We start from the raw sequence: 20,576 nt of genomic DNA, 5'->3' as shown, positions 1-20,576 counted from the left end.
CTCAGTGCTTCATTGTATCCCCAAGGATATGAAGCATTTGAAAAACCAATTGGAAACCAAGTGCCAAGAGCTGCAAAACACAGAGACATGTTAGAAAGATACAATACTGTATGTGATGCTTCCTTTCTGACTAGTTTTCCAAGGGCTTTTACCGTCATTTTATGTATCTACATGCTTTGACCTCACTTCTGAATATTTCATTTCTTCCCTTCGATAGTTGGCCAAGTAAAATTTGATCCACCTTTAAGAAAGGAGACAGAGCCTCATCATGAGTTTGTGAGTAACACAGTTGTATGTGTTTTGCTGCATGAAATCATGCCGTATAAAAAAAATGTGATTCGGAGCATAAGACTTGTAGACTCCTGTGGATACGTATGGTATATATATCTGTGCAAGACCTGAAAATTATGATTTCATAATGTTTTTCCCCCTGAATATTTGGGATCCTTCAAAACATAATCAGATCTGTCTTCTAATTCTTAAGCAAATATCCCACAAGTAGATATGGCTGTCTTCCTTCCTGTTTTAAGGCTATTTTGAGTGCCGCTGTTTAAACATATTTCTCAAAAGCTGTTGAGCAGCTTCCTCATAAGGTGGGACCACTGAATTTGGCAATTAGGTAGAAATCTCACCCACTTTGCTTGCTGCAGCAAAGGGGGACTTGTGAGTCACCATGACCCTGTAACTACGAAACACAGCAGGCCAGAACTTACACAAGTACAACTCATGTGTCTTTGGCTCAGAGTCTGATAGGTCACAAGTTTTATGTGGGGCAGGCTGTTATGCAGCCTCAGCTTCCTGATACGTCAGACGAATGAATCAATTTTGGCTTGTTGCATGTAACTTGTGTTCCTCCTTATGTCTTCCTTGTGGGTCTCCACCACCCCGCATGCTGTGCATCACTTCGCTCTTGCACCCGCTACAGTATCGCCTCGCCTTACAGCAGTGGTGATGAGTCCATGAGCCAGACCCAGCCTGCCAAGCCAGTTTTAATGGCCTACTAACCCATGGCAAATTTTACCCATTTTATTGGGGTGACTTGCATGGTGACACTGAGAGCTGGTCAAAGTGCTCCAGGAACAAGAAGGGGCACTCATCTGTTTCCTGAATGCTGACCAAGCATTGGGGATGGTTTCTTTTTTAAAAATAATAGTGGAGCTGGTTTCCTTCACGTTTCCAGAGCCAGCGCTCAGTGGCGGTCAGCTGCTCATTGCTGCTGCCAAAAACTGCTGCGGTCACAATGGGGGCAGCTTGCTCTGCCCCTCTGCAGAAGCTGTCATTGAATCAGCCACAAGCGCCCGGTGCCACTGAGAGTGAAAGACTGTGTGGTGGCCACACGCACTACTGGCATACCTTCCTCGAACCAAAGAAAGTTAGCCACCCTCATTCTGCAGTTTGCTTACTTTAAAAACATGGCTATTATATGCTTGATCACTATGTGTACATCTAAGGTCAGATATCTCATTAGTGTGGAAAGATGGATGTTAGCAGTGGGCAGATGTTTGAAAGCAGTTTTGAGTGCAGAGAGAGAACCCAATGGGGGAAACACAGGAGAGCCTTATGCAATGAGATGGCATTAGACAGGACCTTAATTGTAGTCAGCAAATAGAAGGCTGCACACCAGATTGCCATATGACAGAAACCCTGCGGTGTGGATACATTCCAGTGGCCAGGAGGCTAGTATATACTTCAAGGCAAAGATCAAAGTACTGAGAAAGCAGGGAATTGCATTCAGGTGGGTCCCATGCAAACTTGCTCTTGGGCATCTGATGTCTATGCTATCTACCCTTGAGTCTTGTGCTTGTCCCAGTTCATTCCATCCAATTGTGCCCAGATATTTGCCTGCTCATTGTTGATTTAATTGCCGTTTTTGTGTTATAGCAGAGAGTCCAACAATAGGTAGCAAATGTGGCAAGTCGTCTTAGCTCTGAACTCCCCACAAACAGGCCTCTGCTTTAGCACAGGAAGCAGTGGAAGCAGAAATCTACTTCCTGCTGCCCTTTGCAAATGTTGCTTCCTAATGTCTTCAGTGGGTAGCACCCAGCAAGAGTTGCTAGGGCACAATTCTGCCTGTTGCTTTCTAAACATTGGGGTAGCAGAGAGGAATTGACTATTTTGCTCTCCTTTCCTGTTCTTCCCTACTTTCCCTGCCTGGCGCGGGTTGAAGCTGAAGCTTTGTTTTGTACAGCAGGCAAGGAAGCAGTGTGGTCTTTTAGAAGAATGGTACTTGATGTGTGGCAGCTGCATCCTCTTCCACTGCCTCCTAACTTTTAAAGGTACCAGCAGGCATCATGTTTTAAGCTGGCAACTCTACAGATCTCTCACTCAGGATATGAGCAACAAGGCAGTGTTGGATTAGATGCTGCATTCTCTTAAATCATGAACTCATTCTGAGGAGTGTTGATGGTCCTTAGGCCTTGTGTTTAATTATCTCTCAGGATAGAAACACGTGGAGAGTTTTATGCAGCAAAGTGATAAAGACTTCATCTCCATGTAATTTCACTTTTCCTTGGAGAAAATATAACTTTGGTATACTCTTTAAAGCAGCCATGCTGATACATATTGGAAATTATCTTGATTGCTAAAATTTCCTTCAGGAAATTCATCAAGTCCTTCAGCTTTCTCAGTTTCAACATCTCTTAGGCCACTGTTCTACCATTTTTTCCAAAAACACCTTTATTTGGAAGCCTACCAGGTTTTTCATGGTAGATTTGCACTTACTTCTCTAATTATGTATCTTTCTGAGTAAAGGCTGGAAATTTGCTCTCAAACACAGTTTATTTCTTGATTCATGATTATTAGAGCCAGTAGACCATTAGTAGGCAGGTTATATAGTTGCATTTTTTAAAAAAAGATTTGTACTTCTAGAAAACAATTAAGTGTTGTTTTTCTTTTCACATTGGCTTCTAATTCGCATTCCTTGCACCTATTTTAAGGACTGACTCTCAATGCCTGGACTTGTTTTGTTTTTGCATCCCATTCCCTCTTTCTCAAGTGCTTGTTCCTATCTTGTATGTTGTTTGCAAGGCCTCCTGTGTGTTTTTCTTAGCCTCTTTGATAGTTCTACTCAACAATAACTACATGTGGTCCATGTATTCCACATTCTGATTTCCATATTGCATGCTCTCTTATTCAAGATAGGTGCATACAAAACTGCTGTATTTCAAATGAGCCAAACCATTCCCCCATCTAGTTCCTTATGGTCTATACTGACCTGCAGTTGATGTTGAGGGTTTATTTCTCACCCCTACCTGGAAGTCTCTGGGATTTATCCTAGGACCTTCTGCAAACAAAACATGTGCTCTATTTCTGAGCTGTGGACAGATTAGAGAGACCAAAAAATAGGTGGGAAAATTACTTGTGTATGACAATTTACCTATCAGTAATTGTATGCAGTTATAAAATCTGAACCCAGAACACTGGCATGGAGGAAAAGTTTGTGTTTGGGAAACAGATTATTTGTCTTGAGACCATGAGGGACAAAACTCAGATAAAATACAATTAAAGTGGCTCCTGTTTTTGCCCCACTCACTCACAAGTTTAAGTGCTGATACTGGTTGACTTTGTAAGCAGAAAGTTAAGCATGAGGAACACCCATTTCATCTGCATGTTCTCTTCTGCATTGTTCTTTACCAACATTAGTCTTGCTTTCCAATCAGTTAGTTGGTTTTTAAATCCAGTCTTGGAGAAGTATCTTTTAAACGCTTTGTTCTGTTGGAGATAAACATCTTCATATCTCATCTTGTTGTACCAGTAGAAGATGGAGACAGATTACTGATTAAAACTCCTATGCACACCTTTTTTTTTTTTTTAAGGAAGCTCCAAGATCTATAATGTTTGTTGGTTGGATGCAAGTGAGACTGCTGGGATCTAAAGAGCTACCTAGGCTCAAAGAAGGGGCATGTACTAGTGGAAACTATTTTCCTTTCTGCTGCAGACTCAAAAATAGTATGAGGAATGAGGCTCCACCCTTTAAGGAAGAGTGAGTCAACCCCCTAGTTAGGCTCACAAAACTAGTTTTACAGTCCTTTGAATCTGGGCCACAGTGTCCTATAAAGTCACAGTTTGGGGTTAAGCATTTTTATAACACACTGTTGTTAGCAACATGGGAGAACTCAATCATAGAGTTGTAGAGTTGGAAGGGACTCCCGAGGGTCATCTAGTCCAACCCCATGCAACGCACATTGATATGCCCCAGTGTGAAACACACTTGGAACCAACTTGCATTGAAGTAAATACGCTTACAACTATGAAGTTGGTCTGGTTCCATATTTTGAACCCTAAACCACCTGGCACATGGAACTGCCTGTGGGTGTGCAGCTGACTGGACAGAAGACTTTGTTAATCTTTGTAAGAAATAATAGTACAGAAATGATGGGAAATCTGTGGCTTGCAACTTTCAGGGAAGAACAACAAAATATGTGTGTTGTTGTTTTTTAAAAAAGGCGTATAGGATAAGATGTATAAACAAATGTACCCCTATTACCAGTCCTTGCATTTCTTAAGTCACCGTTGAACATCTAAAGGCTATACTAATCCACCTGCTATGTTGTATAAAGCTTTAGACACTTTAATAAACAGTAATGGCAGAGTCAGCTATCGTGCAACAATGTCCCTTTGTACTTAGATGTTTTTGAGTCTAAAAGTAATTAACCTGAGTTTCTGGTCTTTGTCTGATGAACAGCCCGTCAGTAACGATTTTTCGGACAGTTCAGAAGAAATATACTACACTGCAAGATCTAATCTGGTATTTTCATCTATTGCTTTTTCTTTGTCCGTGTTTGTTCGTCTTTTTTATTTTTCAAAGTTGAATGTTTTGTTCAGTTGTCATGCTGCTTTTGCCATCTGTAGAATAGTCAAAAGTTCTACTAATCAAATACTTGCGTAATAATAAAGCTACTGATTTTAATTACCCATGTCAGTGTTGCATTCTTATATACTAACATTTCTCACAATGATTTTTGTAATTTCACTAAAACTATATTAAAACAAATTGCTAAGACAATTGCTAAGCTGCTGACTAGGTTAGTTTTTTTCATAATGAGAGAAACTTCAGCACATAAATAACAAAAGGTAACAAATTTCATTGGGAAGGAAAGGATTGAAATCAGCTTGAAGAAAATGGAGTGCAGGTATTGCTTCTATATCTTATTTTCCACCTCTTCCAACATGCATTTGTTTATTTAATACTTAAAACATGAGTACAGCAGTAAGCACTGAGATTTAATAATATTTGCGGATAATTGTTTTGTGTAAAGCAACTTAGTTTTCGAAACATTTTAGCCAAGAATTATTTTGTTCAGAAATCTCTTCTCCTTTGATCTTTAGCAGTAGAAACAAATTTTAGTCGTTAATATCCTTTGCCTAATACTTAAAATGTTGCTTTTCTGGGTTTATTTCATAAAGAAATAAACTTTTGGCATTAATGAGGTAACATAGCAAAACTTTAGTTGTTTACTATGGACACCTGCTTCCATTTAGATGGAGGTTGCCTGCTTCTTCCTCCTTGGTACACAAACCTGCCTTCAAGAATTTGTATTTGTAGCTCCAGTAATTCTTTCCCTAGTTTAATGGTGGCTTCCAGCTGGCTCTGTGAGAATAACTCTAGGCTATTGTTCTATAGCATCTCCTGAGACACTCCTGCAACATTGAACTTTAACATAATTTCTTTTAAAATATATTTATTTTTGTCCTGTCCCTGCCTGTAAATTTTTGGCAAAACTTGTACTAATTGTGATCTTTCTTCAAGGGGAAACAATTTCCTTTTAATAGCAGTAAACCACATAGCATGTTGGTACATACTTTACGGTCATCTGTACTAAACATAACATGTGCTGTGCGTCATCTGTTTTCACAAACGCTATCTTTCTTATTAGGAAGTTCATTCTTGATTTTCCGCCAAAGATATTTCGGAACTGTGTGTACAGTTAAAAGAGAGATGTCAGAAGTGTGAGAACAAGCTTGTCTTTTAGATAGATAGTTGGCATATTCTGTGCCTCTGCAGATTTTAGGAAGCTTGTGGTGATTTCTACATTGGGAAGCATGGTGTCAGTGACCTTAGTCAAGCACTGTTTTACTCCCGGAATTCTACCTACTCTGAGATTGTGAGCAGATTTGGGGCATGTGTGTTCCTTCCTGCTTCCATGAATGTGAGCAGAAGGTAACAAATGAACTTGGGAAACGCCATGTTTGTCTGAACATAGATTTTCCCTGACTCTTGTGAGAATGAACCTTCTAGAAATTGGGTTCTATTTCTCACAGTTGGGAAGGTCTCATATTTGGGCACAAATTACTCATCGCCTTCATAACACTGTGATGAAAGTGCAAGTGGTAGTATATGAGCCTAATCCTCATTCCCAGTTGTATCCAAAGGGCAGAATAGTGGCCTGGTTTGCAAGGCATGCAAAATCAAACCCTGTCTTGGCTAGACTGCTCACAGCTGCTTTGCGCCTCCATTGGTCCTTTTTGCTGCCGTGTTGCAGGGAGTTAAGCCAAGGTTTGACTTATAGATTGTCATTCAAACCAGGACTCAGGGTCACTCTAGTCTAGTTAACTGCAAGCTGTAACCAAAACATGTACTGAAAGCGATTGTGTTTCCATCATTTATTTTTATGCTGTGACCTGCCCTGAAATCTACAGATGAAGGGCAGTATACAAATTTAATTTATTTATTATTATATTTGCTGCATGTCTGCTTGAAAGTAGTCTTTACGGAATGGAGTGCGATTTGTGTCATGTCATCCAATGTCTGTGGCCTTCCTGAGATAACTTAAGACAGGGAGTGATTGACCAGGACCCCTGAGAAGAACAATGTGAACCTCCCCCCCCCGGGGGGGGGGGGGCGTGGAGAAAGTGAGAGAGAGAAAAGGGGTTGCCCATTACTGCCTTGTGGCTTCTTGCAAATTGTTCTTGGAGGAATGTGGCCCTTGACAGAAAAAGATCATTCTTTAAAGAATGATCATTTAGTACAATTGATACGTCTTTATCACCTGAAAATTGAAACCGTTTAATCCAATACGTATAGCGTCACATCAGAGATCATTTCTAAAACATCATGCTTGATGCTAACAAATGCATCTCATTTTACTCTTTTCTATCCAAACAACATTCCTGGTTCTGAAGCAAAAGCATGTCTTGTCAAACATGCTTACCACTTATGCCTAGTCTTTTGTTGGAAGGTCACGTGGGACTACGTGGTTAGAATTAATTTGTTTCACGGCTCAGTCCTGCAAGCTGTAGATTTGACAGAATCGTCTGACCACCTCATTCAGTATTCTCATATTACTTATGTGAAATCCAAATGGCTAACAAGCTGCTTGATTATATTAATATATGGGAAGCACACTGAACTCCCTAATGCATCACACGTGCATATACTAGGTATAATAATAGTATTATGATTTTGAATTCCTTAACAATAATTACCTAGTTGACACACTTCCTGAAAACTAGTATTTCATTTTCTGTGTTTACAACTTTTCCCAATTGTAAAAGTAACATGCACAATATTTACACTGTATTATCTATCTAGCTTTCTATATCTAAAAAATAAAAGACAAGTGTGTCTCCTTTATCCACAAATAGTGGTCATTCAAACCTTAGACACCCACTGCACAAACATTCACCCTCGAGTGCTAAAGTTCCATTCTGTTGAGTAGCTCAACCAGTGCAAAGACATTAAAATTTGAATACGAACAATCACTTTAAGGACAAAATTGTCTGGTATAGCTATTTGCAATATTTAGCCACTTCTGATTACCTTGGCTTGTCCAAAGTTTTGTTGCCAATACTGTAATGAACAGCACTACTATCCAAAGAGTATCAGTGGAATTATCAGAATCGAGTGTGATTTGATCCACTGCTCACTTGGATGTGGTTAAATATCCCACGGTTTTGTTTAGAGTTGAACTTAGTTATTCTGTTTATCTTGAATAGCTGCTTCTGTTTGATGGACCTTCTTGCACAGTATCTACATGAAAACTGCTAAATTTCCATGTGTGTGCACATGTGTCTTTCGTCTCCAGAGATATATGGCTTGATCATTCAAAATCTTGTGTTAGGAACACTCTGTGCAAACTAAGATGGTGGTGTTTTATTTTTGTCTCTATCACCTTCATTTTGCAAGCTTTACTTTCCCACAGAAATACGCTAGGACAGTACACAAACGAATTTCTTTCCCAGTATTTTGCTGTAACTGTATCCAGGATGAAATGCAGGTTATTTTTAAAAGCATCTAGTAATAGTAGATTAGAAAGAGACATGATCATATTTTAGCCTATTGATGCTAACAGACAGTAGAGAAGTAACCTGGCTATAAACAAAGGTTTAGACCATTAAATAATACAAACATAAACCACACTGACAGGTGTCACTTTTCATAAAAATGTTCCTGTGAGATTTCTAACGTACGGTGGCAGATGAAGGATCTTTTTTACTTTTTTGTAGCGGTTTGCTTATTTTCTCTTATTAATTTTTCTGTCACTGCAGTAGAATACATATTGTCGTGGATTTGTGCTTTGCAAATTGAGAGTGGCATCTTGCCTCTGCCCAACCATAAGAGCTCTAGTTTCTATGTTTATGCAACTGCTACAGCTTCCCTCTTTCCCACAAAAAAACAACCACATCCTATATAAGGGCCCTCAAGTATTTCACTAGAGTTTCCCTGATTTGTGGCTACCATATGCTATTTCAAGGAAGCATCTAAAGCATGGTTTCTTTGTTGGGAACCCCTGGTGACACAAACTCAAGCATTTACTCCTGCTAAAGTTCCAGTCACAGAAAAATTTATGGATGCTTAATGGTATTTAAGTGGTTGTATAGAAACTGCTGAGACTGCATAGATTATTTTGCTTGGGGGTAGGGTCATCCTGGAGGTAATCGAAATTTATTTGTTGCTTTAGAGTATTTATGGATCATCCTGCCTTCAAAGAGCTCAAGGAGATACACAAGAACCACAGCAACAAAATGCGTCAATAAAAGCATATACAAGCTAAATATTTAAATAACATAGGAGACAGATGTAGCTCTAGGGGAGTTGGGGCCCTACCACAGAGAAGGCCCTTCATGAATCCTGTTGGGCACGATGAGCAGAACCCCCTCCCCAGCTGATATTAAGGATCAAATGGGCTGGTATGAGAGGTGCCGTTTCTGCATATATTTGGGCCATTTGGTTTTGCAAACCATCGCTTAACACACTGAAACGAGCCCAGTAGAACACAGGCAGCCAGCGCATAGATTTTGGGACAGGCGCTTTGTGAGCCCATCTCATTGCTCTAGTTCATAACCTGACAGCCACATTCTGCACAAGTTGCAGCTTCCATACCATTTTCAAGGACAACCCTAAAGCCCGTTGCAATCATCAAAACACGAGGTCACTAGAGCATGAATTACTGATAGCAGGCTGGCTTGGTCCATGAATGTCTGTAGCTTGTAAACCAGCTGTAAATGGCAGTAGGCTCTCCTAGCCACTAACACCACCTGAGCTTCTAAGGACAATAATGGATCAGAAAGGACCACCAAGCTACATAGCTGTTCCACAGGGCAACTGCTGCCCTTCTCCTAGGCCAATTCCTAGATCAGAGACTTGACTAGTCATAGTACTTTTCAGGATTCTATTGTATTTTATTGGCCAACATCTGGTCTGTCACTGCCTCTAAGCATCTATCCATCTTATCTACCACCTCTCCCAATTCTGATGGAGTGGAAAGATAGAACTGGGTGTCGTCATACTGATGACAATTTGCTGCAAATCCCTGGATGATTCCTCCCAAAAGTTTTATTACAGATATTAAATAACATGGTAGATAGAAGGGAATCCTTCAGCACTATTGCCAAGAGGCCAACCAGACATCTCCCAACATGACCCTGAAGGTAGGAGTTGAACCACTGTAGCACAGTAGTACCTCCAACCCACAGAACCAGTTCAGGAAGATACTGTGATCTATAGTATTAAAAGCTGCCAAGATGTTGAGAAAAATCAATAGGATAGTGCTCCCCCTTTCCATAACCAGTTGGTAGCAAAGACAGAATTGTTGAAAAACCAGATTAAAATAGATCCAGAACTCAGCCATATCCAGATTCACCTGCACTCATCCCCTTCATGAGCACCTTTCTCAAAAAAGGGATATTTGCAGCCATGCAACAGTTGTTTGATATCTCTTGGTCCAGAGTGGTCTCCTTCAGGAGGAGGCAATCTTTTGCTTCTTCTGAAGTGGCTCTCATAGTGAAGTATTTAGCACTCTGTAGCCCACCCAGTCAATCCCTCTCAGATACACAAGGGGGTCGAAAGGGCCTTTGTCCTCTGAACTCCTGCAAAGTGCCGTGTTCACATCCTTAGACCACGCTCATTCATACTAATCCCACAACATGCACCCAGACAGTACTCTGGGGATCTCATTAGGATTTGCCTCAACTGTGGCTTCAAGTTCAGAGTGAATGTGAGCAATTTCTGCCTTCAAACACTTTTTGATTCAATTTTCCCTTCCTACCCACATGCCTCAGATCCAAAAACATTTCTGAAATTGCCAAGTTCTGCATCACTCTAGAAGAAGTCCTTTCGGAGTCACTCTCATTTCCTCCATAGTTTAATCCAGCATCCTCATTAACATTCTTGTCCTTTCTCCATCTCACCCCTTGCATCCAAGTAAACAGACATTTATCACCAAGCTTTGTTTTCCAAACGTGATCTCAATTTTCTCTTTGCTTATAAAAAGAAAGCAGGTCATATTTATCAATGTTCCTTGATAAAATGCTTTACTGGCCACTAAAAATGATGGCGCACGTTGCTTTGGCATGATGCATGGCTGTGCTGGCTAGTAGTGGTAGTCCAAGACATCTGGAAGACACAAGGTTTTCTATAGATTGTAATATATGGATGGGTGGGTGGATTTGAGACTATACTATATAAGAAGTAGGTGGTGGGATTCATAAAGGTAAGGGAATTATGGTAATCGAAAGGAGCGGGATCACATTAATCTAACATTGGCTGAGGTTACTCAGATAGTTGTTTATTTTCTTGACATCTGACGGGATGGTGTTCCAGAGGGTGGGCGCAACTGCCGAGAAAGCCCTCTGCCTGGTTCCCTGTAACTTCACTTCTTGCACTGATGGAACCAGCAGAAGGCCCTCAGGGCTGGATCTCAGTGTCCGGGCTGAATGATGGGGGTAGTGATGCTCCTTCAGGTACACAGGGCCACAGCTGCTTAGGCTGAATGTGTCCAAGTTAAATGTGCTTAAAGTTGTGAGCTTACTGAATACTACAAAAAAGCAATGTTGGACTAAAGCAGATATCATAGCTCCAATAACAATCCAGTTTTTCCTCTAACCCCATGCCTCCTGGTTTGAATCATCCAGAAAGAATTCTAGCTGACTCAAAAAAGCTTTCTTGCTGCTTTATGACCATTTTCAAAGGAGTGTTGGAATTTTCCAAAAATAGAAGTGGCAGGCTACTGTAGCCTGCCTCTTTCTTTGTGTAGTTTATATGGTGGGTTTCTTTCTGAGAAAAGTTTGTTTATTTGACATGTCGAGGTTTGGCAGGTAGAGCCTCCAGCAGATGATGACATTGTCCCTGCTGTGAAATAAGTGGTAGCACATTGACCTTGGTCTACTAAACCACTTATTAAAATCATTAGGACTCCTAAGCATTTTCCCCACATGAAAGTTGTGGCTTCCAGGATCCTGAAGATATGTTTCTGTACTGCAAAGCTAGGATCCCTAGTTCATATTCATTTGCCTCCATGGAGATTTCAGAGCCCTTGCACTTTATCTATTTTGAATTATGGTTGTTGGATAGTCGTACAAGGTGATCTCTTTACATTAAAATATATTGGGTTGCGTACAATAATAGCCTTTCAGAAACTTTAAGGTTATGTGATCAAGCCACCATTGCTTGTGGCATGTATGTTCATCTTTCCCTGCACAGATTTTGTGCATTTTGGGAGTAGCAATTCAAAGTAGGAGGAGATGAACTGTGGACCCTGATGACACTCATAAATCTAAAGAGCTGTTTGATTGGATCCTAATTTCATTGAGCAGAGTTTGTCTCATAGAACTGGGCTTTCATGCCTCCCTACACCCCCTTGAAAATCTCTTTCTGGGAGTTTCTGTACTTCCAGGAACAGCCTGCTGGGAATCTCAAGTGAGATATCTGTGCAGTGGAAGTTGCTTCCAGTACCAGTAAACACACAGAAGCTGCCTAAGGTCCAAATAGTTTACTGTTGCAGAAGATAAGGCTCGGTAAAACAGTTCTGGACTTGGATATATACAGCTTGTAGGCTTTTGCAGATACAGATATATGCAGATGCATACATTTACAAAGTAGCTCTGTTGCTCCAAATAAATTCCAGCCACTGGGCAAATAACACCAGCAGACTGACGACTCACAGACTAACTGAGCTGACGTACCTTAATCACAGATATAGCTGGGGAACAGGGCTGTTACCATAGCTGCTGGCTTGGCTGACCTTGCACTTGCAGTTAGCTCATCCATGGGGTGATATACGCTTATGAAGGAAATTAGCACCTTCTCATGTCCAGTTACTCCAACACCGTATGGGATGTGGCATTGGGGGCTGCAGCTGGAAGGAGGAATTAGCAGAAATCAGGGATGCTGCCTACACTTTACGCAAGGGAAGGTGCTTTTCTGCTTGCCCAGGAAACCTATGGATATTGTCTGTATGCAACTGTGCAACAGAGCATCTCAAGCAGAAAATTTACAAATCTTGTATCTTTTCCTCTCCTTTAATGCACAGAAGTGTCATATTAGAAGTATAGGATTCTGTTAGTGAAATTTGAGGGAATCTGCTGTACAACATGCATTATTTGTATATGCTGTGAAGCTATTTCTGGGACTCAAGTTTGTGTAAAAACAGCCGGAGCTAGTTAGATAATAATTATCTTTTTAAAGGGGGAATGCAATAAGATGAGACAGAGCTTGATGCTTTCTTTTCTCTCAATAGGATTTGCAACTAGAATATGGTCAAGGTCCCCAAGGCAGTTACTTCTTGGGTGGAAATAAGTGAGTATTTTTAGTAACACCGTTCTTTTTCTCCCCCTACCCCCACCCCCAAATAATCTGGCAGTGGTTTTTAATGTAGTTACCAATTTGATCAGGAATTTGATGTTTATGCAGTGAAACCAGTTGTACATTTACAGTAAAAACTGACTATTTAATCCGTATTTTGAGATACTCGAGTTGGATCAAGACTAAGATCTTGCAGAGGCTCCCTTTGGAAGAAGTGGGCAGGGTTTTTTTTCAATTTCTTCTGAAGTTCCAGAGCCACCTCCTATATTCTGGAGTTTAATGCAGGAATTGGACCTCCCCTTCCTCTCCAATGGAGCATCCTGTAGACACAATTCTCTAGTCCTGTAGTCTGGATTCAACCCAATGTAGCCTCATATATGGGTGATGAATTTTTTGGTGTTGGCAGGTATATAGGAAGGCAGCTTTCTCGTCTGCATCTGTATCCACAAATGTGCCTATATGTGCATATATGTAATAAATACATTTTATTTTTAATTGCATTTATATAGGCCACCCAATAACATATATTCTCTCAGTGGCCTCCAAGGAACAAAATACAGGAACACACAAAAAAAGCAGCGTGAGAACTCTTAAGCCTGCAGATGTCACACAGCCAGGTTTAAATATCACAGATTATCTGAAGGCCCTGGGAAATAAAAAGGTCTTCATCTGGCATGCAAAAGGCCATAAAGATGGCAGCCAAATGAGCCTCTCTGGGGAAGCTGTTCCACAGCTAGGATGTCACAGTGAGCAAGTCCTAGAAGCCACGCTTTGTGGAGGCACTTAGCTGGAGGTACTTGGATCCTAAAGAGGATCTTCAGGTTCAGATAGGACTGGTTTTAGTACCATGGGCTTCATAAAATACCTGTAAGTGAGGGAACACTTCAAAGAGAGTTCAATGATCCATGTTAAATTATTTTGTAAAAATAGACTTTAATGGTGCAACCCAACAAGTTAAGTCAATAGTTCAGAATTAGTGTAAATATGATAAAAGGAGGAGATAGATACTTCTTTCTTATTCTAGGTTTTGCCAATCTTTTCTTGTGGCATTGCATTATTTTAGTGTATATTTTTCTCCCCTCCACACCCCCACACATTTTTTTTACAGCAGTAACTATAATTAAGATGAGCTGTGTCCACCCAGGTGCATTAATTAGCAGGCTGGTGTACAGCTGAACACACTTAAATACACTTTCGGCTGAATAATTATTTACTTCAGACTGAAAATTCAAACAATTGATGTAATTTATTGCACAGCTTACATTTGTCAGATCATATAAAAAGTGTGTCTGATTTTGTGTGCTTTTTGCTAAATGTGTCCAGTCGTTGAATTTTACTTCTATTTTTAAAGGAGCCTTCTAAAATCAGTTGAAGAAGAACTGCATCAGCGGTAATTCTTGACTTTCTTTCTCTCTTGATTGCGAAGTCCCTTTCCTTGTGCGCAGACTGTATGTTTCTTGTATCTCTCATGGTCTAATGGTGCTTGTTTGGCTTACAGAGGACCCCTTGCTTGTCTGTCTTGCAACTGTGATTTGCTAAAAGAGAAGCTTTTTAGGATTGCAGATAACAAATCTTTTGATGGCTGAAGACAAGTTGACAATTGACATTTAGAAGTGATATCCTGTTTAATTCCTCAGGGGACATGTCGCACATCTGGAAGATGAGGAAGAAGGGGACAGTGATGACGCTAAACAGTAAGTTCTGCTAATCTTCAAAGTAGATCTGGTTCGTAGACAATTGAGAAAAGCTTGTTCAGTCTGTGTGTGGTTTATAACACTTCTTGCTCCACAGTTTGGTCATCTTCAGACGTAACCCCAAACCTGTAACCGTAACTTAACCTGTAAACTTAACTCTACTAAGAATAACAATGTGCAATATTAAAATTAACTGCAATGTAACCATTGCTGTTGCAAGGGACGCAGGTGGCGCTGTGGGTTAAACCACAGAGCCTAGGACTTGCCAATCAGAAGGTCGCCGGTTCGAATCCCCACGGCGGGGTGAGCTCCCGTTGCTCGGTCCCTGCTCCTGCCAACCTAGCAGTTCGAAAGCACGTCAAAGTGCAAGTAGATAAATAGGAACCGCTCCAGCGGGAAGGTAAACGGCGTTTCCGTGTGCTGCTCTGGTTCGCCAGAAGTGGCTTAGTCATGCTGGCCACATGACCCGGAAGCTGTATGCCGGCTCCCTCGGCCAGTAAAGCAAGATGAGCGCCGCAACCCCAGAGTTGGCCACGACTGGACCTAATGGTCAGGGGTCCCTTTACCTTTAACCATTGCTGTTAATTTTGCATTGCCCCATCTGAACTCCACCAGCCCTCTATTTAAAACTTACTGCTGAAGCTTACATAATCCCATTGCAATTTCACGGCGACCGACACCAGAGGCTCCTCTCCTGCTGCCTTAGATGAAAGCATTCGACAACAGGAGCTGGTGTTACAGTGCTACCACACAGAAATAGCATCCTGATACTTTCATTTGTGCTCATAGCCTACATCTTAATGTATCAGGATGCGATTTCCATGTGGTAGTGCTGTATCTGAAGGGACATGTTTGGGAGCCCGATCCTGCTTGGACTTGCATGATGAGTTTCAAAGACCTTGCAGATTATATAGTAGCTGATATCATTTTTAGGATTGAAACAGCTCATCTGAAAGACCCGTCCACTAGAAGAGTTCTGCCATTAGTTGAGGCAATATGTGATACTGATTTTTACAATATAATCCTATATATATCCTATTCAAGAGTAACGACTTTTACAGCATAACCTTATACGTAACCTATTCCATGGTAAATGCATTGAGTTCAGTGGGGCTTGCTTCCATTAAGTGGCAGTAGAATTGCTGTGCTAATTTGTCGTCTGGTTGCTTTGAGCATTGTGGTTTAACACAAGAAAATCAAGCCTGTATTTTCAAAACCTGTCTATAGTAGCAATTTTATAAATGCAAAATATCATAAACGTGCTGTTATTTAACAGGACAATACTGGAGTTTGGAAAAAGAAAATCAAGGAGGAAAAATGTGATTCCCCAGCAATATGTAGGGAGTCCAATCAATACCATAAACCCAAACTCTGGGTAAATAAAATACTTCGTCGAGAATTTCCATTTCTGCTGGTATCTCATTTTTCTAAAGCTGGACTTTTGAGCAGGCTTTTCTTTGATACATAAGCCCATTTGGGGATAAATGGAGAGATATAGGGAGTTGGGGCAAGAATGAGGCAGAATGCCTTCCTACATATTTTAATAAGTTAACCTTGGCTGTGGCCAAACTGAAATACAAAATATATATTTTTTAATCAGAGGCGGAAATAATTGCATCTAGTAGCCTCTTAGAGAATATGTGCAAAGTTCTTCATAGCACATCATTTTTAAAAGCCTGTCTCTTGTTCAGCATTCTCTTATACACATTTAAGTCTCACTGTTTTTAGTCGGAATTATAAATGGTCTTGAATGTGGGATTGCCACCTTTAGAATTTTTCTGGCTAAACACAATCTATATAGCCTAATCTACCTTGGATCTCAATTTTTCATTCTGCCATAATCTACCTCTTTGAAATCAACCCCTCATACCATCACCCCTCCCCCCAATGATTGGTATTTAATTGTCTCAATAAGTGCTGTATTCCTAATTTCATTGTTTTAAGGGTTGATAGAAAAATGTTTACTGAAAATTCCAATGTTATGAATTTAAATCTGGTATGGGCAACTGGTTCACTACTGAGGGCTGCGTTTGAAATATACCATAATCTGATATGGTACAGAAAATTTGCATATTTTAGTTACATGTAATGTAATTCAGCGGGACGCGGGTGGCGCTGAGGGTAAAACCTCAGCGCCTAGGACTTGCCGATCGTCAGGTCGGCGGTTCGAATCCCCGCGGTGGGGTGCGCACCCGTTGTTCGGTCCCAGCGCCTGCCAACCTAGCAGTTCGAAAGCACCTCCGGGTGCAAGTAGATAAATAGGGACCGCTTACCAGCGGGAAGGTAAAGGGCGTTCCGTGTGCTGCGCTGGCTCGCCAGACGCAGCTTGTCACGCTGGCCACGTGACCCGGAAGTGTCTGCGGACAGCGCTGGCTATAGAGTGAGATGAGCGCACAACCCTAGAGTCTGGCAAGACTGGCCCGTACGGGCAGGGGTACCTTTACCTTTACCTTAATGTAATTCATGCATCATCTTCATTAATAAAGTAGATTCCAAACTGCAGTAGAGGAAGCCTATCGCCTTCAAATGTGCGAAATGTGGCCTTGGTAAATTCAATCCATTGTTCTGCAAGATTAGTTCCATTGGCACAAGAAGACTTCAGTTTCCTCTCCTCCCTCCCACCCCGCCATGTGTCGCCAAAACTTGCCCCCAATCCTCTAAAGCCGATTTTTGAGAGTGTGCGGGAAACTGGCAGCGAGAGGGAAAGGAAGTTCCATTGCACAAACAGACGTTCATTGCTCCAGCAGAGCTGCGTGGTTGGATGCTGCCCAGTGGCGGAGGAAGAAGCGTGGGGGGGGGAGCGCACCTGCCTCCCCGCCCGTGCTGGGCGCCACCCCAGGACGTGCGCCATGCCCCTGCAGGTGGCACACCCCGCCCCCACCTGCTCTCCGCCCCCCCCCCCAGTGCAGGAGCATGAAGTTCCACCACTGATGTTGCCCCTTGATGCATGGATTTGATAACCACATGAAAAACAATGAATTTGACTTGCTGTAATTGGCTCCCCTTGTTTCCGAACCCTGATTGCTTTTGCCATTCTTTTCACATTTGCCTGCAAGCATGATGGTGAAAATTACATCCGCACACACGTTTTTTTAAAAATTAAACTGGAGTTCTGAGGAATCTGTCAAGAACCCATGGGCCACCTTAAAAATACAAAGTTTTTCTATTGCCCACCCCAGTTTAGATCATTTCAGTGGTACCCTCTCTCTCTCTCTCTATCTTTATGTATGTAATGAATATCTAACTTTTAAAATGATCAACAAATCTTTGTAGTTCATCCTTATTTTCCCTCTTGTAGCTCAACTATGAAGGCTAAAGTGCCACCACCTTTACCGCCAAAGGTAAGAGGGGCTGTCACTACTTGCAGGAAATATGCTTACTGGCCTCGTTCATATGTAACACCTCTGATCTCATAAACTTCGGTTCAAGAAAATATATGCCTTCACATTCTCTCCTTGCCCCTGCCCTTTCAACCCCCCTGCCCGTGCCTGGCTTTGGCAACAATTTCTGGTTTCTTAAATCATTTTTCCGTTCTTTCCAAACTAAGAAACTAGCTTGGGCAACTAAGATAGCTTCACTTGAAAGCAGGAGAGAGAGAGAGATTACTATAATAAATGGTGGTTTGTTAACATCTGACCTGACTATATCTGAACCATAATCTTATGTCAGATGACTACAAACCGTGGTCAGTTTTTAAAATGGAAATGGAAGTCAATGGGTGGAATTCAGCTAATACAGATATTTCATCTGTGCTAGTATATTAGCTTGCCAGTTGGAATGATCCCTCCTTACCAACCACATAATGCTGTTCTGGGGGTTCTTCCAACCTCCCCAGAACCTAACCTCAATGCAGTTTACAAAAAGAGGAAAACAGTAACAGTAACGTAAAAACATCTGAACACAGTGATAGTCTGCTTTGCCAAACTGTTTCCCCCAGTATACATGCTGTTTTTTAGCCTATTGAATGGCAATCTTCATGGGTCACATCCAGTTCTGCCCCCTCTCTATTCATGGAAGTCATCTGTCAGGATCATGAGGGGAGCAGTTTTCAGCTTCTACTCCACTCTGCAGCCCCTGAAATCTGCTCCAGAGGTTTCCCCAGCTCTTCATAGCAGATTTACAGAAGCAGCGAGAAAATCACCAAAAATTACTTTCTTCTCCGTCTGTTGACAGATAGCTTATGTCAGTGGAGGGAACATAATACATTATTAAGTCCTTCTTTTAAGTTAATTCTATTTGGCTAATATGCAGGTGATATATGTGATTTTAGAAAACCATAATCTGATTTGCACCTTGTCCAAAAACAGACTGAAGGCTGTTTTACTGATGTTTTCAATTGTGCTTTACAGATTTTTAGTTAGATTTTATTGTATTTTATATGTTATGAGCCACATTATATTTTATGAAACAGCAGGTTATCAGTTTTCAAACAAATAAAATAGGGATGTTTTCTGTAGACTTTTAGAAAGCCTTTCATTTCCAGCTATGAAATTTCAGCTGAAGAATTCCTTATACATGGCTCCTGTTGCTTCTTCATTTCTACTGTATTCCCTGAACACATTTTAATGACTTGGTATGAAAGTTTTAATATGAAGGTGATGTGATATGAATTAAAAAACATGGACTAATAAATTTTATAATTTCAGCCTAAATCCATCTACGTACCACAGGAGATGCATTCTTCTGAGGATGATAATCAAGGAACCATCAAAAGATGTCCTGTTTCAGAAAGTCCTGCAAAATCAAACACCCAAGTACCACCCAGACCACCACCACCTCGGTTACCGCCACAGAAATCTCATGCTTTAGGTAATGTTGATGAATTACAGATAATTCACAAATTCTTTAATAACATCAATTTAATTTTGCCTTCTTCAATACATATCCCAGAATTATTCTTAAATAAGCATGTTTTGCTCTGCTCAAGCAGCAGAAAATGCACACTTAAAAAACACACCCCTGTTTAGATTTTATTGGTGTTTCCCCCCTCCCACCACCTTCTTTAAGCCGCTGAACATGGAAATAAATTATAAAATAAATTCTAAAATTCATGTTTATCAAAACTATGTTCATGTCTGTGATACATTGTACTGATGTGTGTCCAAACTACAATCATTGAGGACTACGGAATTCTGCCACTGAAGACTTTCACAAGGCATAGGACAAAAAACAGCACTTCCACCAGAACAGAATAAACTTTATTCCCTTCACTGGTATCCCCTCATCCTTTTCAAACTTGTCCCTCAGCCCCAAAGCTCAGCATGAACAGATAGGCCTTGTAGTACTTCTGAACATGTTCCAGCTTGGACTTTAGTAAAATGGAGTCCCAGTTGCTCTTCATGCATTTAGTGCCTGAAGCTGAGGCATTGATGACTTAATGAAGGACATTAAGACCAGGCCTGGTCATTTCCCCCAAACTGTGTCCACTTGCCATCATATGTGACACCAGTCTTCGTTGAATCGGCTGTCTTAGTAAAGTTGAATCAGTTGTCTTAGGGAGTTCCCAACTGAGAACTTCCCAGTATAACCAGTGGGTCTGCTCTCAGTACCGATCAGCTTATAGGCGCTGTGATTGACAGATGAGCAACCCCACCTACCTATGAAGGTTGGCCCAAGGGATGGGGGAGGTAAGGGTTTTGCCACCCTGGAATCTTGCTGACTGTAATGGTGGTTTATGCTCTGTAATGGTCTCTGAATTTTTCTTGTGAAGGTAATGGATTGAATTCTGTCCAGACAAATGGCGACAGAGAAGGATCTCCCCATCAAGAGCCAAATGAGAATAGACACACCAACCTCTCTAGAAGAGAAAAGAAGGAAGTTCTGGTAGGTAATGCTCCATTTGACTGTTTCTGTAAAGCGCA

At 41.1% G+C, this 20,576-nt stretch overlaps 1 protein-coding gene across 8 annotated transcripts in view; it reads left to right on the top strand.

The window, feature by feature from the left end:
* The window catches only part of MAP4K3 (mitogen-activated protein kinase kinase kinase kinase 3), a 65,973-nt gene that overhangs the window by 28,136 nt on the left and 17,261 nt on the right, over window positions 1–20,576 (top strand). The window contains exons 14-22 of one of the 8 annotated variants that reach the window (XM_028724963.2): window positions 218–276; window positions 4,685–4,747; window positions 12,957–13,015; window positions 14,373–14,411; window positions 14,659–14,715; window positions 15,992–16,090; window positions 18,014–18,056; window positions 19,362–19,524; window positions 20,426–20,538. In XM_028724963.2, the coding sequence (XP_028580796.1) occupies window positions 218–276; window positions 4,685–4,747; window positions 12,957–13,015; window positions 14,373–14,411; window positions 14,659–14,715; window positions 15,992–16,090; window positions 18,014–18,056; window positions 19,362–19,524; window positions 20,426–20,538 (695 nt within the window). The remainder of the gene's footprint in view (window positions 1–217; window positions 277–4,684; window positions 4,748–12,956; window positions 13,016–14,372; window positions 14,412–14,658; window positions 14,716–15,991; window positions 16,091–18,013; window positions 18,057–19,361; window positions 19,525–20,425; window positions 20,539–20,576) is intronic. The other 7 variants (XM_028724964.2, XM_028724965.2, XM_028724966.2 and 4 more) reach the window with 7 other exon arrangements.

This window comes from Podarcis muralis, chromosome 3 (assembly GCF_964188315.1).
Source record: "Podarcis muralis chromosome 3, rPodMur119.hap1.1, whole genome shotgun sequence".
NCBI classification, from domain to species: domain Eukaryota; kingdom Metazoa; phylum Chordata; class Lepidosauria; order Squamata; family Lacertidae; genus Podarcis; species Podarcis muralis.
The sequence above is the reverse complement of the archived record's forward strand: the minus strand, read 5'-3'. Positions and strand labels throughout refer to the sequence as shown.